This window comes from Stomoxys calcitrans, chromosome 2 (genome assembly GCF_963082655.1).
Source record: "Stomoxys calcitrans chromosome 2, idStoCalc2.1, whole genome shotgun sequence".
NCBI classification, from domain to species: domain Eukaryota; kingdom Metazoa; phylum Arthropoda; class Insecta; order Diptera; family Muscidae; genus Stomoxys; species Stomoxys calcitrans.
In genome coordinates this window covers 159780826-159794063 of record NC_081553.1, presented here as the reverse complement: position 1 = coordinate 159794063, position 13238 = coordinate 159780826, and the positions used below count along the sequence as shown (strand labels likewise).

The following is a 13238-nucleotide window of genomic DNA, read 5'->3' as shown; positions in this document are numbered from 1 at the left end:
GATTGACCCGATGGAATCCTTCATCGGCAAGGGCTGCCGCCTCAGTGTACGTGTTCGTCTTTTATACCCACCACCGAAGGATGGGGGTATATTCATTTTGTCATTCCGTTTGCAACACATCGAAATATGTTTGGGGATATAAAAGGCGCATTTATTGTCCGATTTCGCCGAATTTGGGACAGTGAGTTGTGTTAGGCTCAACGACATTTTTCCGAAACTTGGCCCAAATCGGTTCAGATTTGGATTATAATCCGATTTCACTTTAATTTGACGCAGTGACTTATGTTAGGCTTTTCAGATCGGGTTGTTTTTAGATATAGCTACTTAAAAGGCCAATATTTTGTTACAATGACTTGTACTTATAAGTATTTGGTCCAAATCGGAACATATTTCAAAAGAGCTGCTATGGGGCATAAGGTACGAATTTTTCACCGGATTTTGACGAAAGGTGGGTTATATATATACCCGAGGTGGTGGGTATCCAAAGTTCGGCCCGGCCGAACATAACGCCTTTTTACTTGTTTCGTCATGGGAGAGTCACAACCCCGGACTCTGGTTCTGTTCGGTTTGCCAGAACCGCCTCCATCATCGGTCAGCGTAGGTGAGGTGTAACCGGTGCTTGAGGTGGGTACATTTCCGATCTTGCTCTGGCCTCACATAACTACGGGAGTATAGTCATATTGAATATGTTGCAAGGTGCTGTGCAAACATAGACAGCAGTGGGTCACCAGCGTCATCGTGGTCGCCTTATACATCCTCGTCGTCAGACTATGTGATTGAATGCTCTACGTTTTGCACGGTGAATGAGGATGCCCCCACTTGGATTATGAAGAGGTGTAGCAGCTTGCCTCAGGAGATTAGGGGATGTAATGGGGTCAGACCACCTCCCTATAACTCTCATCATCGACTGACCACCCGTCTGATCTGAGTGCCGAACGTTTATCGATGGAGAAATGATTCCGACCATCAAGTGTCCCAAAATACTTGGCGTCACATTTGACAACTCTTACACATTCTCCCCACATGCCACAGCAATTTGCGAAGTCAAAAGTGGAAACAAGGTCCTCAAGTCACTTGCCGGCAACACTTGGGGTGCAGACAAAGAAACCTTGTTGACCACGTACAAAGCGATTGACCGGTTTGTGGTAAGTTATGCAGTGCCAGTGTGGTCTCGTCAACTTTGTGACACGCAGTGGAATAATATTCAGATCTATCAGAATGCCGCTCTCCTAACTGCGACGGGCTGTCTCCTCAGTTCTCATGTGGACCACCTCCATCAGGAGACAAAGATCCTACCAGTGCGAAGACGTAACTACATGCTGTCTAAGCAATACCTTTTGTGCTGTTATCGCAGAGACCATTCAAATCATTATCTTGTGGATAGATACCCACCGCCCAGAAGCCTTAAGGTAGATCTACATGATCTAGAGCTTGAGGTTCAGCGCTACAAGAGAGAATCTCTAGATCAAGTGGCATATTAAGCAGGTCTAGACAACATTTATGCAGACATGGTAGCAGATGCGGTAAATAGCTACCGCATAAATGTAGTCTTTGGAGAACGACCGCCTCCATTTGCACCTGAAGAAATTGACCTCCCCCTGTGTTTGTTTATTTGTGGGTTTGTAAATTTGTTTGTTCCTTATAGACTGGAAAACGGCTGAACACATTTTCTTAAAATTTATACAGATTATGTAGGTTGGTCTGGAAATAGAAATAAGCTATATAATTTGTTCATATAGCAGGGGGGTCCCATGGCAGCCGGTTGTACGTACCGGATTGACCCGATGGAGTTCTTCATCGGCAAGGGCTGCCGCCTCAGTGTATAACACACTGCTACAACAACAACAACAACAACCACCCCCTTACCACCACCCAAAATCATAAGTAGAGCGATAGAGACAATATGGGACCCAATTTCCGTGCTAAATTATTACATTTTTGAAACATACTAGAAAGTGTATGTTTCAAATTATTTTCCACATGTAAATAATAGGATATTGGTGATATTGGATTTCAAATCGCTGCATATTATCATTAACAAGGTGATTTTTAAGCAAGGTGTGATTTTAAGCAACACCGGTTTAAACACGCACGTTTCGAGTTTTGTTCAATTGTCAAACGTATTCAGTTTGGTCTATAATTTAAGAATAAATCATCTTACAAAAGAAAAACACTTGCAATTTATTGAATTTTATTATCAAACTGCGTGCTCTGTTAAGAAAATTCATCGCGCAATTCTTTCAATGAGTCCATTTTTGGCTCAATGGGAACGTAAATAAGCAGAATTGTCAATTTTGGAGTGAAGATCAGTCGGAAGCATTACAAGAAACCTGGAACAATCGCATCTCGTATCGGAGATCCACATTACGAAATCAATTTCAAAGGCAAGATTATCAAAAGACACATTCATCAGGTTCGTTCCGCTGCTTCCTTTCCAATTGAAAATAATACAAGAAGACGCACTTGCGTACGGATAGCCCATGTCAAAGAAATCGTCCAATAGGTGTGGGAACGCTACATTTAAATAACGAAAACGCTCTACAGAGGCCAACGCCTGAAAGAAATATGGTAGAACCCCGAACCGTGACCCAACCGGTGAGAATTGGACACGCGTCATTGTTTTCGGAGTCTGTAAATACTCTAGCTGGACACGGAATAAGTACACCATTAGTTGGATCTCCAACAGCCCCTTGACGATCAAAAGGCAAAGAAAATCTCGAGTGTTGTTCTCACCATAAAGCAATTGAAGAAATGTTCAAACTCATTTTTACTGTTTTACATACAACCCTAAATTGGCAGCATTGTTTATTTATGGATTGTCGCATACTCAGATTGTATTTTTACAATAACACTAAAGAAAAGATGTTTATTAGATTGGTATTGTAAGCCCTCACTTCTTGTGATGTAATACCATGTGTAACACTGAATTAATCATTAATAAAGAATTCTTGAAATATAAAACTCAGTAAAAATATCTCCGAACCATAAAGGTTTGAGGTTTAAGACAAGGAGAGTGCTTATCGTGTGATCGCTTTAATATCCTGCTGGAGAGGATTATACAAGATGCAGATGTAGATAGATGTGGCACACTACTCACAAGAGAACACATGCTACTCGCCTATACCGGAGATATCGAGATCATAGGTCGGTCACCGAAAGTAGTAACTACAGTCTTTGAGAGAAATTTGAAAGAGAGTCAGTGAAAATGGGTCTGGCTGTAAATGGAGATAAGACGAAATGAATAGTTTTAACTCTTAAAACGCCTTGTACAACCGATCAGATAAAGAAAATGGAGAAAGTTGGAAACCACAATTTTCAGATAGTCAGTTTTGAAATAAAGCGAAGAATAATATGGCAAACAGATGCTACTTTGGAAACAAGGCCACCTCTCGACAGACGAAGATCACACTATGCAAGACACTGATACTACCCGTGTTATTATATGGTACTGAGGCATGGGTACATGTGAAAGCAGACGAGGCAGTGCTTGGAGTGTTTGGGAGAAAGATTATTTCTAAAATATATGGACCACTCTGCGTTATTGGAGAATATAGCCGTCGCATGAACCACGAGCTGTACGACGACGATAGCATAGTTACACGTATAAAAATACAACGGCTGCGTTGGCTGAGTCATGTCGTCAGAATGGATGAAGAAGCTCCAGCAAAGAAGTCTTTTGAGGAAAAAAAACACACGGTGATACACGCAAACCGGAACGACCAAAAGCCCGATGGAAAGATCAAGTGGTGGAAGACACCTTGAAACTTGGTGTCAGAGATTTTAGAGTGAGCGCAAAATATCGAGGCGCTTAGAACGCTATTCTAATTTCGGCTAGTGGAACAAATTTTCGGTAATAGCCATTAAAGTAAGTTAAGTAAGATTTCCTTGCCTATGGTAGTCTTAGCAATTAAGTTTCATGTTGAAGCTTTCAGACATTCCAATGTTAAAATAATTCAACTACAAAAGGAGCTCAAATTTCTAACCCGTATGGTGGTCATAGCCATCCCGTGTCGCTTTTTAACTTTTCTTGTTAAGAAAGGAACATCAAAATTACTCTTCAGGAAGTGCTTACAGGAATGTATGCGAAGAGATCGTTCTTAGGTGTTGGCTAGATTTGATTAGAATAACAGTTTTTTTTAATAGACTCGCTTACACAATTTTAGTCCAACGTGTTACTACAGTAGGGACATAACAGGCATACGGAACGCTCCTTTATATATAGACTGACTATTCATTTTATTTATAGGACAAGTGGTCTATTATGTTTGCAACATCTACCAATATTCAATTCCGATTATATGTAGTTTTGATCGCCGTCTATATCGAACTACTAGCAGTGTCTTTTTTATTAATAGCTTCAGTTTTTACATTACAAGGTTTTCTTTTTAATCAAATGTATCTAAATTATTAAGAACATTTAAAACATACGGCCTCATTCACAAAACTTAATGTAGATTTGAAATAGGTTTATTTGACAGATTTCCTTTATTTCCGTATTTGATGGAATGTTTCAGGTAAATTATAAATTTATTCCAATATTGAATTCCATGGCCATCTAATTAATTATCTAATTCACCTTCAGGGAGGAAATGCTTTCCAAATATGGATATTCTGCTTGCGTTCATCACTGGACAACGTCCTATGAAATGTTGCATAGTCTCGAATTCATAGAGATTATATTAATTGCATTTTCACTCCAAATCTGTGCCTCCAAATTTATTGCTGTTTAAATTTATTACGCTTGCTCTGGCTTTGAATGTTAACCTAATGCTGCTCGTGTGTGATCAGGACGTCGATACATTCTCGATTAGCTTGCCTCCATTTTCTGAGTGTATTGCGAGGTGTTTTGTTTTTGGTTTTTACCACCAAGTTACTACAAAATTGCCAGGTAACTCCCAAGCTAGCGGCTGCGCTTTTATATCTTTTACCCAAAATAACTCCCGTTCCCTAAGCACTTTTGTGAATTTATTAGGCAATCTAATTGTATCATAATAAAAAGGGTTTTCCTAATGTATGAAAGATGTAGACCTAGTGTGTCCTAGGGCGTCCATCGTCTACACCTGTTTCCAATATGAGGGCATAATCTGGAGGATGGCTGGGTAACTTTAAGATTTTTTTAAGAAAATATCGGAGCAATGAGTTGACTTCTTCGAAGTGCCCGAACCCCCAAACCTGCGCCGCATAAGATTTAATTGATCTGCCTTGGGTAAGTGCTCCTAAGTTCGGTATGTACCAATAGTCGATTTCTGATTATCAACCGTTTTGGAAAAGCATAATTTCAGATTTGGTTGCATTGACCTCCAAACTTTACCATTCACAATATTCCTCCAAGTTCTTTATCATCCTCTGTATAACATTATTATCATCCGCTAACAGCCCGGCGTCATCTGCATAAAGTAATAATCGAACAGTGTCTCCATCAATACTGGTTCCCCCGCTGGGCATCCTGCATATCATTTAAATAGAGTGCGAAGTGTAAGGGTGAGAGAGCGCAACCTTGTTTAACAACCCCTTTCGTTTTAAATTATTTAGATATCTCATATCGAGTCTAGACCGCCGATATTGTGTTGGTGTATATGTTTTTAAGGACTGGAACAAACTATATCGAACTATATATTTATAAAGCCCCGGTATAAAACGATCTTCCGAATTGACTTCTTGAGCCTCTGGATGGCGCAATCGGTGAGTTATACATGGCTGAAATACTCACAAATTTAGCCAGCATTTGGTGAGGGGATAACCACCGTTGAAAAGTTTTTTTTTAGGGCACGATAGGCGGGCATGCTCAACTATGCACCACGGTGGCTCCCTCATAACTCCCTTACAAACCAATTTCCCGATTGTACTTCTTAAACCCCTAGAGGGTATTATTTCTCCTACGACCTCCAACATTTTTGCCAAGTATGGCCTGAACCGATCTATGCAATGCTTATTGATGATTGATAATGATTTCTCCTATAACCTCCATTATACATGCCAAGTAAGGTCTGAATCAGTCTATAACCTGACATTGCTCCCATATAAAAACAGATCATCAGAGTTTACTTCTTAAGCATATACCGGAAGCAATTCCTAACCAAATTTATAAATGATGTTTGTTGCTTGACACTCGTTTCGACTTGTTTTGACTTTAAGACGGATCATTAGTAGTAATCGGTTCTTTAATGCGGTTTCGATAACGATTTAATGAAAGTTAACTCTAAAGTTTTCTCGTGTTAATTAAATAATAAAATTTTTTTAAACAAGTTAAAACGTAGCTTGTACCCCTTGCCGAACTTTGTATGAGCACTACGATGGATAAATTTATTATACTATTTTATTATATCTCCACCATACCCATACCTATATCCATATATGGACCGATATGGATCATATTCGATTAAGATGCCGAGTAGCTTCATATATGCCCCAGTGTGAAATTTCAGCGAAATCGGGCATCAAATGCGCCTGTTATAAGAATAAGACCCTAAATTGACTGATCGGTCTAAATGGCAGCTTTATCTAAACAGGTTGCAATATGAACCATATTCGGATTGGATGTGGGGATGCCCTGGTTCTGTTCGGTTTGCCAGAACCGCCTTCATCATCGGTCGGTGTCGGTGAGGTGTAACCGGTGCTTGGAGTGGGTACATTTCCGTTCTTGCTCTGTGCTAACTTCGCTACGGGAGTATAGTCATACTGGCTATGTCGCCAGGTGCTGTGCGAACATAGCCAGCAGTGGGTCACAAGCGTCGCCGTCGTCGCCTTCGGCGTCCTCGTCGTCGGACTATGTGACCCCCCCGACCTCTCCCGTACGGCAATTTATGCAACGACAGCACCCTAGCCCTACTATTGCCAGTCCAGTGCTGGAAAGTGCCGGAAAGTGCATCGTTCTTGCAGTTAAACTGCAACGGACTGCGTGGCAAGATTGATGAGATCGTAGATTTTATGAGTCGGAAGAGTATATCGGTCACAGCGATCCAAGAGACAAAGCTGACCAACACCTGCAGCTTGCACAGTTGTCACGGTTACAATGTGCTACGTAAGGATCGCTCAAGGAATGGAGGTGGGAGATTGGCCTTCGTTATACACCATTCCGTGCAGTATAGACCTATCTCGCCTGCGCTTGACGCTAGTGACCCATACATGGAATGTATGGGGGTAGCAGTCAGGTCTGGTACTGCCGAGATAGAGATATACAACGTGTATATACCGCCGGTTGGTAGCTGTGTTCCGATTAATGGCCAGGCTTACAACCCCGACATAAGTAGGTTGCTATCTATCAGAGAATATACCAATCGCCGCTTCAAAGAACTGCCACCCGAGACATCATCAACGCAGCAGCCTCTCGCTTTATACCAGCCGGTCGAATACCACAAGTGCGACCCAATTTCCCGGCGCAAGCAGTGGTACTCGCAGACGAGCGTGATGGGATTCGTGCTATGGACCCCGCTAACCCCAGAATCAGCGAGCTGAATCTGGAAATAAACAGGGTAGTCAACGAACATAAGCGGAATTTGTGGCTGGAATACTTGGAGCAATGTAACTTAGGCACCGGTGCAGGCAAACTGTGGACCACTGTTGAGTCTCTCTCGAACCCCGGTAGACGGGACGACAGGACCTCAGTCACTTTTGGCGAGATAACCGTGACTGATCCGAAGAGATGCGCCAGGTTGTTCAACCGTCAATTTATTGTGCACTCCGAGAGTGACAGGGCAAGGAGGAGAGCCATTCGCCGTATCCGTGGTCTCCGAGCGGATGAACAGCCATCACAATTTACCGTGGGCGAAGTTACGAATGTCATCCGTGGCGCCAAACCTTCCAAGGCGTTGGGCCCCGACGGAATCTCTACATTGATGCTGAAGAATCTGGATTTACCTGGAGTTGAGTACCTTACCACTGTCCTTAACCTGTCATTGAACACTCTTATAGTTCCCGATGTCTGGAAAATGGGCAGAGTGATCCCGCTACTGAAGCCTGGTAAAGACCCGAGTTTGGGGGAGTCGTACAGACCGATCTCCCTTCTCTCACCAGTGGCTAAGACGCTTGAGGCATTACTCCTCCCGAGCCTCGTAGGAGAATTTCCATTCGCCGAGCATCAACACGGATTTCGGAGACTGCACAGCACAACAACAGCTTTGCATGCCATCACCACACACATTTGCCGTGGCTTCAATCAACCCAGGCCATGTGATAGGACGGTCCTCGTGGCACTGGACCTATCGAAGGCATTCGACACGGTCAGCCATGCCAAATTATTTGAGAACATCGCCAACACGTCCCTCCAGCCAGGCCTGAAACGTTGGGTCGCGAATTATCTGTGTGGCCGCCAGTCATTTGTGGAATTTAGGGATAAGAAGTCAAAACACCGTAAAGTGAAACAGGGAGTTCCCCAAGGTGGGGTGATATCTCCGGCTCTGTTTAGCCTCTACCTATCTTCCATCCCACCTCCTCCAGACGGCATAGAGATCGTATCATATGCGGACGATTGTACGATCATGGCATCAGGCCCCCCACCCATTGATGACATCTGCGATACGTTGAACGTCTACCTCAACGAGCTTGCCTCATATTTCGCTGCAAGAAATCTGAAGATATCCGCCACCAAATCTTCAGCCACACTGTTCACTACAAATACGCGTGAGGTGAATACTGAGCTGACTGTGATGGTCGATGGAAAAATGATTCCGACCATCAAGTGTCCCAAAATACTTGGCGTCACATTTGACAGCTCCTACACTTTCTCCCCACATGCCACAGCAATCTGCAATAAAGTCAAAAGTAGAAACAAGGTCCTCAAGTCACTCGCTGGCAGCACTTGGGGTGCAGACAAAGAAACCTTGTTGACCACGTACAAAGCAATTGGCCGGTCTGTGGTAAGTTATGCAGCGCCAGTGTGGTCACGTCAACTTTGTGACACGCAGTGGAATAATATTCAGATCTGTCAGAATGCTGCCCTCCGATCTGCGACGGGCTGTCTCCTCAGTTCTCATGTGGACCACCTCCATCAGGAGACAAAGATCCTACCAGTGCGAAGACATAACTACATGCTGTCTAAGCAATACCTTTTGGGCTGTTATCGCAGAAATCATCCAAATCATCATCTTGTGGATAGATACCCACCGCCCAGAAGCCTTAAGGTAGATCTACACGATCTAGAGCTTGAGGTTCAGCGCTACAAGAGAGAACCTCTAGATCAAGCAGCATATCAAGCGGGTCTGAACAACATTCATGCAGACACGGTAGCAGACGCGTTAATTGGCTACCGGGTGAATGTAGTCCTTGGAGAACGACCGCCACCCATTGCACCCGAAGAAATCGACCTCCCCCGGCAAACCAGAATAGTTCTGGCTTAATTACGTTCCGGCAGATGCAGCCGCCTCAATTCCCACAGAGCTAGGATTGATGCCGACGTGCAAGATGTATATCCCGATTGTAACCAGGGACCGCACGATACACGTCACCTGTTTAACTGCCTGGCCAGACCCACTCGACTCAGACCCAGATCCCTGTGGACGCACCCCATCTTAGTCGCGGAGTTCCTAGGTCTTGACACTCAACAGAATCAAGCAGACGAAAGATAGAACACAATAAACTGCTACAACAACAACAACCTTTTTTCAAAACAAGAAAAAAGGACATAATTACCAGCAGTTTTAATGCAAATTTTGCCCATGAATATTCCACTAAGGAACAGGGCCAACCATCTCACATATCAATGAGTGCAGTCCGATTCAAGTTTAAGCTCAATAATAAGGGTCCTCCTTTTTATAGCCGAGTCCGAACGACGTGCCGCAGTGCGACACCTCTTTGGAGAGAAGTTTTACATGGCATGGCACAAATGTTGCCAGAATTAGGAGGGGAAAACCACCGCTGAAAATTTTTTCTGATGGTCTCGCCAGGATTCGAACCCAGGCGTTCAGTGTCATAAGCGGACTTGCTAACCCCTGCGCTACGGTGGTAGTTTTAATATCATCCCTAAAACTAAACAAAAATCATCATCCAAATTTTGAACGAATTTGTGCTGTTTGTTAAAATTGATTTAATTTGACATAAAGTGATGTTATTTTAAAAATATAGCTGAAACAAATAATAAACATACCAGCAATTGGTAATTATGTGTTTATATGTTTTTCGTGTGTTTTTTCATCGTAAATTAAAGCAATTTTGTTTGTATTCCCTGCCAAAAAAAAATGTGTGAAAATTTTTCACAATTTTCAGAGGAGAAAAGGACCACCGAACATATCAAAGTTTGAAAAGTTTTCATTTCACTTGTTAAAGTGAGTTTTAGAACACACTTGAATATCAATCTAGTTGGCAGGTATATTTAAATATACATCATTGTTCCAAATTCTGGCGAAATCGGGATATAATTGCACATGTTATGGCCTTAAGATCCTATAAAGGCAGATCGGTCTATATTTGGTAAGAAAACCACTGTTTGAAATTTCACCAAAATCTGATAATAAATGCGGCTTTTATGGGCTCAAGACCCAAAATCGGGAGGTCGGTCTTTATGCAGTTATATCCAAATATGGTCCCATTTGGCACTATTAACAACTTAGCCTACGTATGGAAGAAATATGAATCTGTACTAAATTTCAGCTCAATAACTCAATTATTGTAGACTGTAGCGTAGTTACAACAGACATCCGCAAAGACCCATGACTGGCGGACAGACACGGATTCCGTTAAAACGCGTTAGAATTTTACGATTAGGACTATAAATATATATATACTTTGTAGGGTCATAAGTTGATATTTCGATGTGTTGCAAATAAAAATGGCGGTGGATATAAAAATGTGTGTTTTAAAAGGTTTTTATTTTGTCGGAGTCGAGCTGATTTTAAGATTGGAAACCGCTCCGCTAACGTTTCGCTCCGTGTTCACGAAATTTTGCTCCCGCTCCGGCGAAAATAGGTCTGCTACGCTCTGAACCCCTACTAGGGCAGACCAAAGTCACAGGGGGTATCGAACACACGACACCGCAACGGTTGTTTTTATTATAGCCACGTACATATGTGTATTTGGAGGCAGCGATTTTCGTCAGGCTGGCTGCAGATGCGAGCAACAGTATTCCGGTGCATAGGACCGAACGCCGCTGCAATGCTATGACCATTGGTTATTTAAAGGCGCCAATAGCTCGCCTTATTATATGGAGCATCGTATGCACAGAAAACTTAAGCCGGTGCCGCCCGGCACCTAGCGGGGACTCTCCACTCGATATCGCTTATTGAACGTTTGCAGCTAATTAATTTACGAAGCATTCCACTGTCCGCATCCTGTGAACGCCCGGTAGCTCTCAGCTGAGCTTTTCCTGTTGACTGTGAGCACCACGCAAATAGAGCTTCAAGTTCCAACCCGTGTGGGGCCCAAAGTTATCCCGGTCCCCGATCACTGCTACGGGGCACTTAAAAATGTTCCTAAAGTCTTGCGCATTCTTTCAGCCAAATTTCTACCAGAATTTTGAGAAAAAGCTAGGATTGAACCACAACGGTCGGGCGCCGATCGGTCCTTTGGAACGACCTTCTTACCCCTATGGAGCCTGACAAGGATCGCTATCTCCATATACAAATATATGGATACAACAACAAAAAGACAATTTTCATATGGCCATGGATCCCAAAAATAATTTCGACTGTATTAAACTTACCTTTCCGTCATTTTCCACTAAACACAGGAACACAACATCTTCCCGCAACAGTCGAATTGCAGCATGGAGAGGATATTTTGTTTTGTTTTTTAACATTTTGAAAAGCAGTGGTCCCGACATATGTTCAAAGTCTTGTGGTGTTAAATCGTCCCAATGAGTCGATATTAATCCAGAACAGTAATCTAAAAGACTTGCAGCTCCAACTTCTTCCGCAACACAATAAAAACGCACGCAAGAGCGCACACCCACAGAAGCTACCAAAGCCCTTTCACACAGACCTAACAAGCCAGGAAGATGAAATCGGTGCGAAGCTTTCAATAAACCCAATGATAAATGGTCATGCTGCAATTCCACTACATCCATATAAATCCATCGCAATAGTGCCATTGATATATCTTCCTCCATATCACTCCAATCTAATTCTTCAACATCGCTTAGCACATCCTCTCGCCAATCTTCCGACCGGGCATGCAAAACAAACTTGTGGGCTGGCATGATTTTTGTTCGCATTTTGATTTTTAAATCCGAATAAACTGTACGTCCATATAAGGAGGCTACAGTAAGCACAAGACGAGATACAAAACTGCTAAACTCTCCAGCTCCCTCTAAATCAGTCGTAGCAACAGCTTTGCTATATTTTCGTTCCAAATCGGCATAACCTCTTTGCAGTTTTGTATATTCTTCCTTGAGAAGGGTCAAATGTTGTTCAAGTTTTTGTAAAGTGGCACTATCGGCAGTAGAACCTAGAAGCAAAACGAAAAAATACGTCATTAGGCAATACAAACTACGCCCATTGAAACTGAAATGGTTTACACGCGACTGCTCTCTAATTTTCATATCCGTCTTACCCATGTTTTTGTTGTGGAAGATATACGATACAATTTAAACGTACAACAATAAACTATTACAAAAGCTATATTGCATTCTTATTTAAGGTTTTGATAATTTCCCCTACTCCTGTCTAACAATATCAAATGATGTCAATTTCGCGTAAACTGTTTCAGCCAATTTATCTATCCAAAAATTGCCGCAAATATCAACTGTTCACATTAAGTACTTTCGTGTAAAATTTCACTGTAAAAATCAGGGTTCACTAAAGAAGGCTAAATCACTAGCGGAGCTGATGAAATTTTCCAACTTCAGTGTCGTGGCGAAACAATAGGTCTGTTCGCGTACTTTTCCTGTAAAAATTTGCCAGTAAAAAATTGGAGGAGAGTAAGAGTCATTTTACTCTCTTTAAAAATTTTGCAACCAAAAGCACGTGAACGACTTCCAATAAAAATTTGCAGAACAACAGCTGATTTTTGTTTTGGTTGGTTTTTTATTTGCTTGCTTAGTGAAACAATTGTTTTTAAATAAAAAAAATACTGGCGATACTAGCGAGGTATTTTCCTTAGATAGAAGTCAATTTATTGGCCCGATAGTGAAAAGGCTAGAAGGGGAGCCATTCGTAATATCCGTTATCTCCGTGCCGCGGGACAGCCATCACAATTTACAGTGCATGGCGCTACGAATGTCATCCGTGGCGCCGAGTCGTGCAAAGCGCTGATCCCAGACGGAATCTCTAACTGATGCTTAAAAATCTGGATCTGCCTGGAGTCGAGTA

The 13238-nt window shown here is 42.4% G+C and overlaps 1 protein-coding gene across 1 annotated transcript in view; it reads right to left on the bottom strand.

Moving 5' to 3' along the window:
- LOC106094883 (rabankyrin-5) overlaps positions 1 to 12679 on the bottom strand; it is a 52348-nt gene extending 39669 nt beyond the window's left edge. Inside the window, exons 1-2 of the mRNA XM_059364014.1 lie at positions 12481 to 12679; positions 11633 to 12375 (exon numbers count right to left, since the gene is read on the bottom strand). Coding sequence (XP_059219997.1) covers positions 11633 to 12375; positions 12481 to 12484 — 747 coding nt within the window. The 5' untranslated portion in view covers positions 12485 to 12679. The remainder of the gene's footprint in view (positions 1 to 11632; positions 12376 to 12480) is intronic.
- Positions 12680 to 13238: the final 559 nt, after the last annotated feature.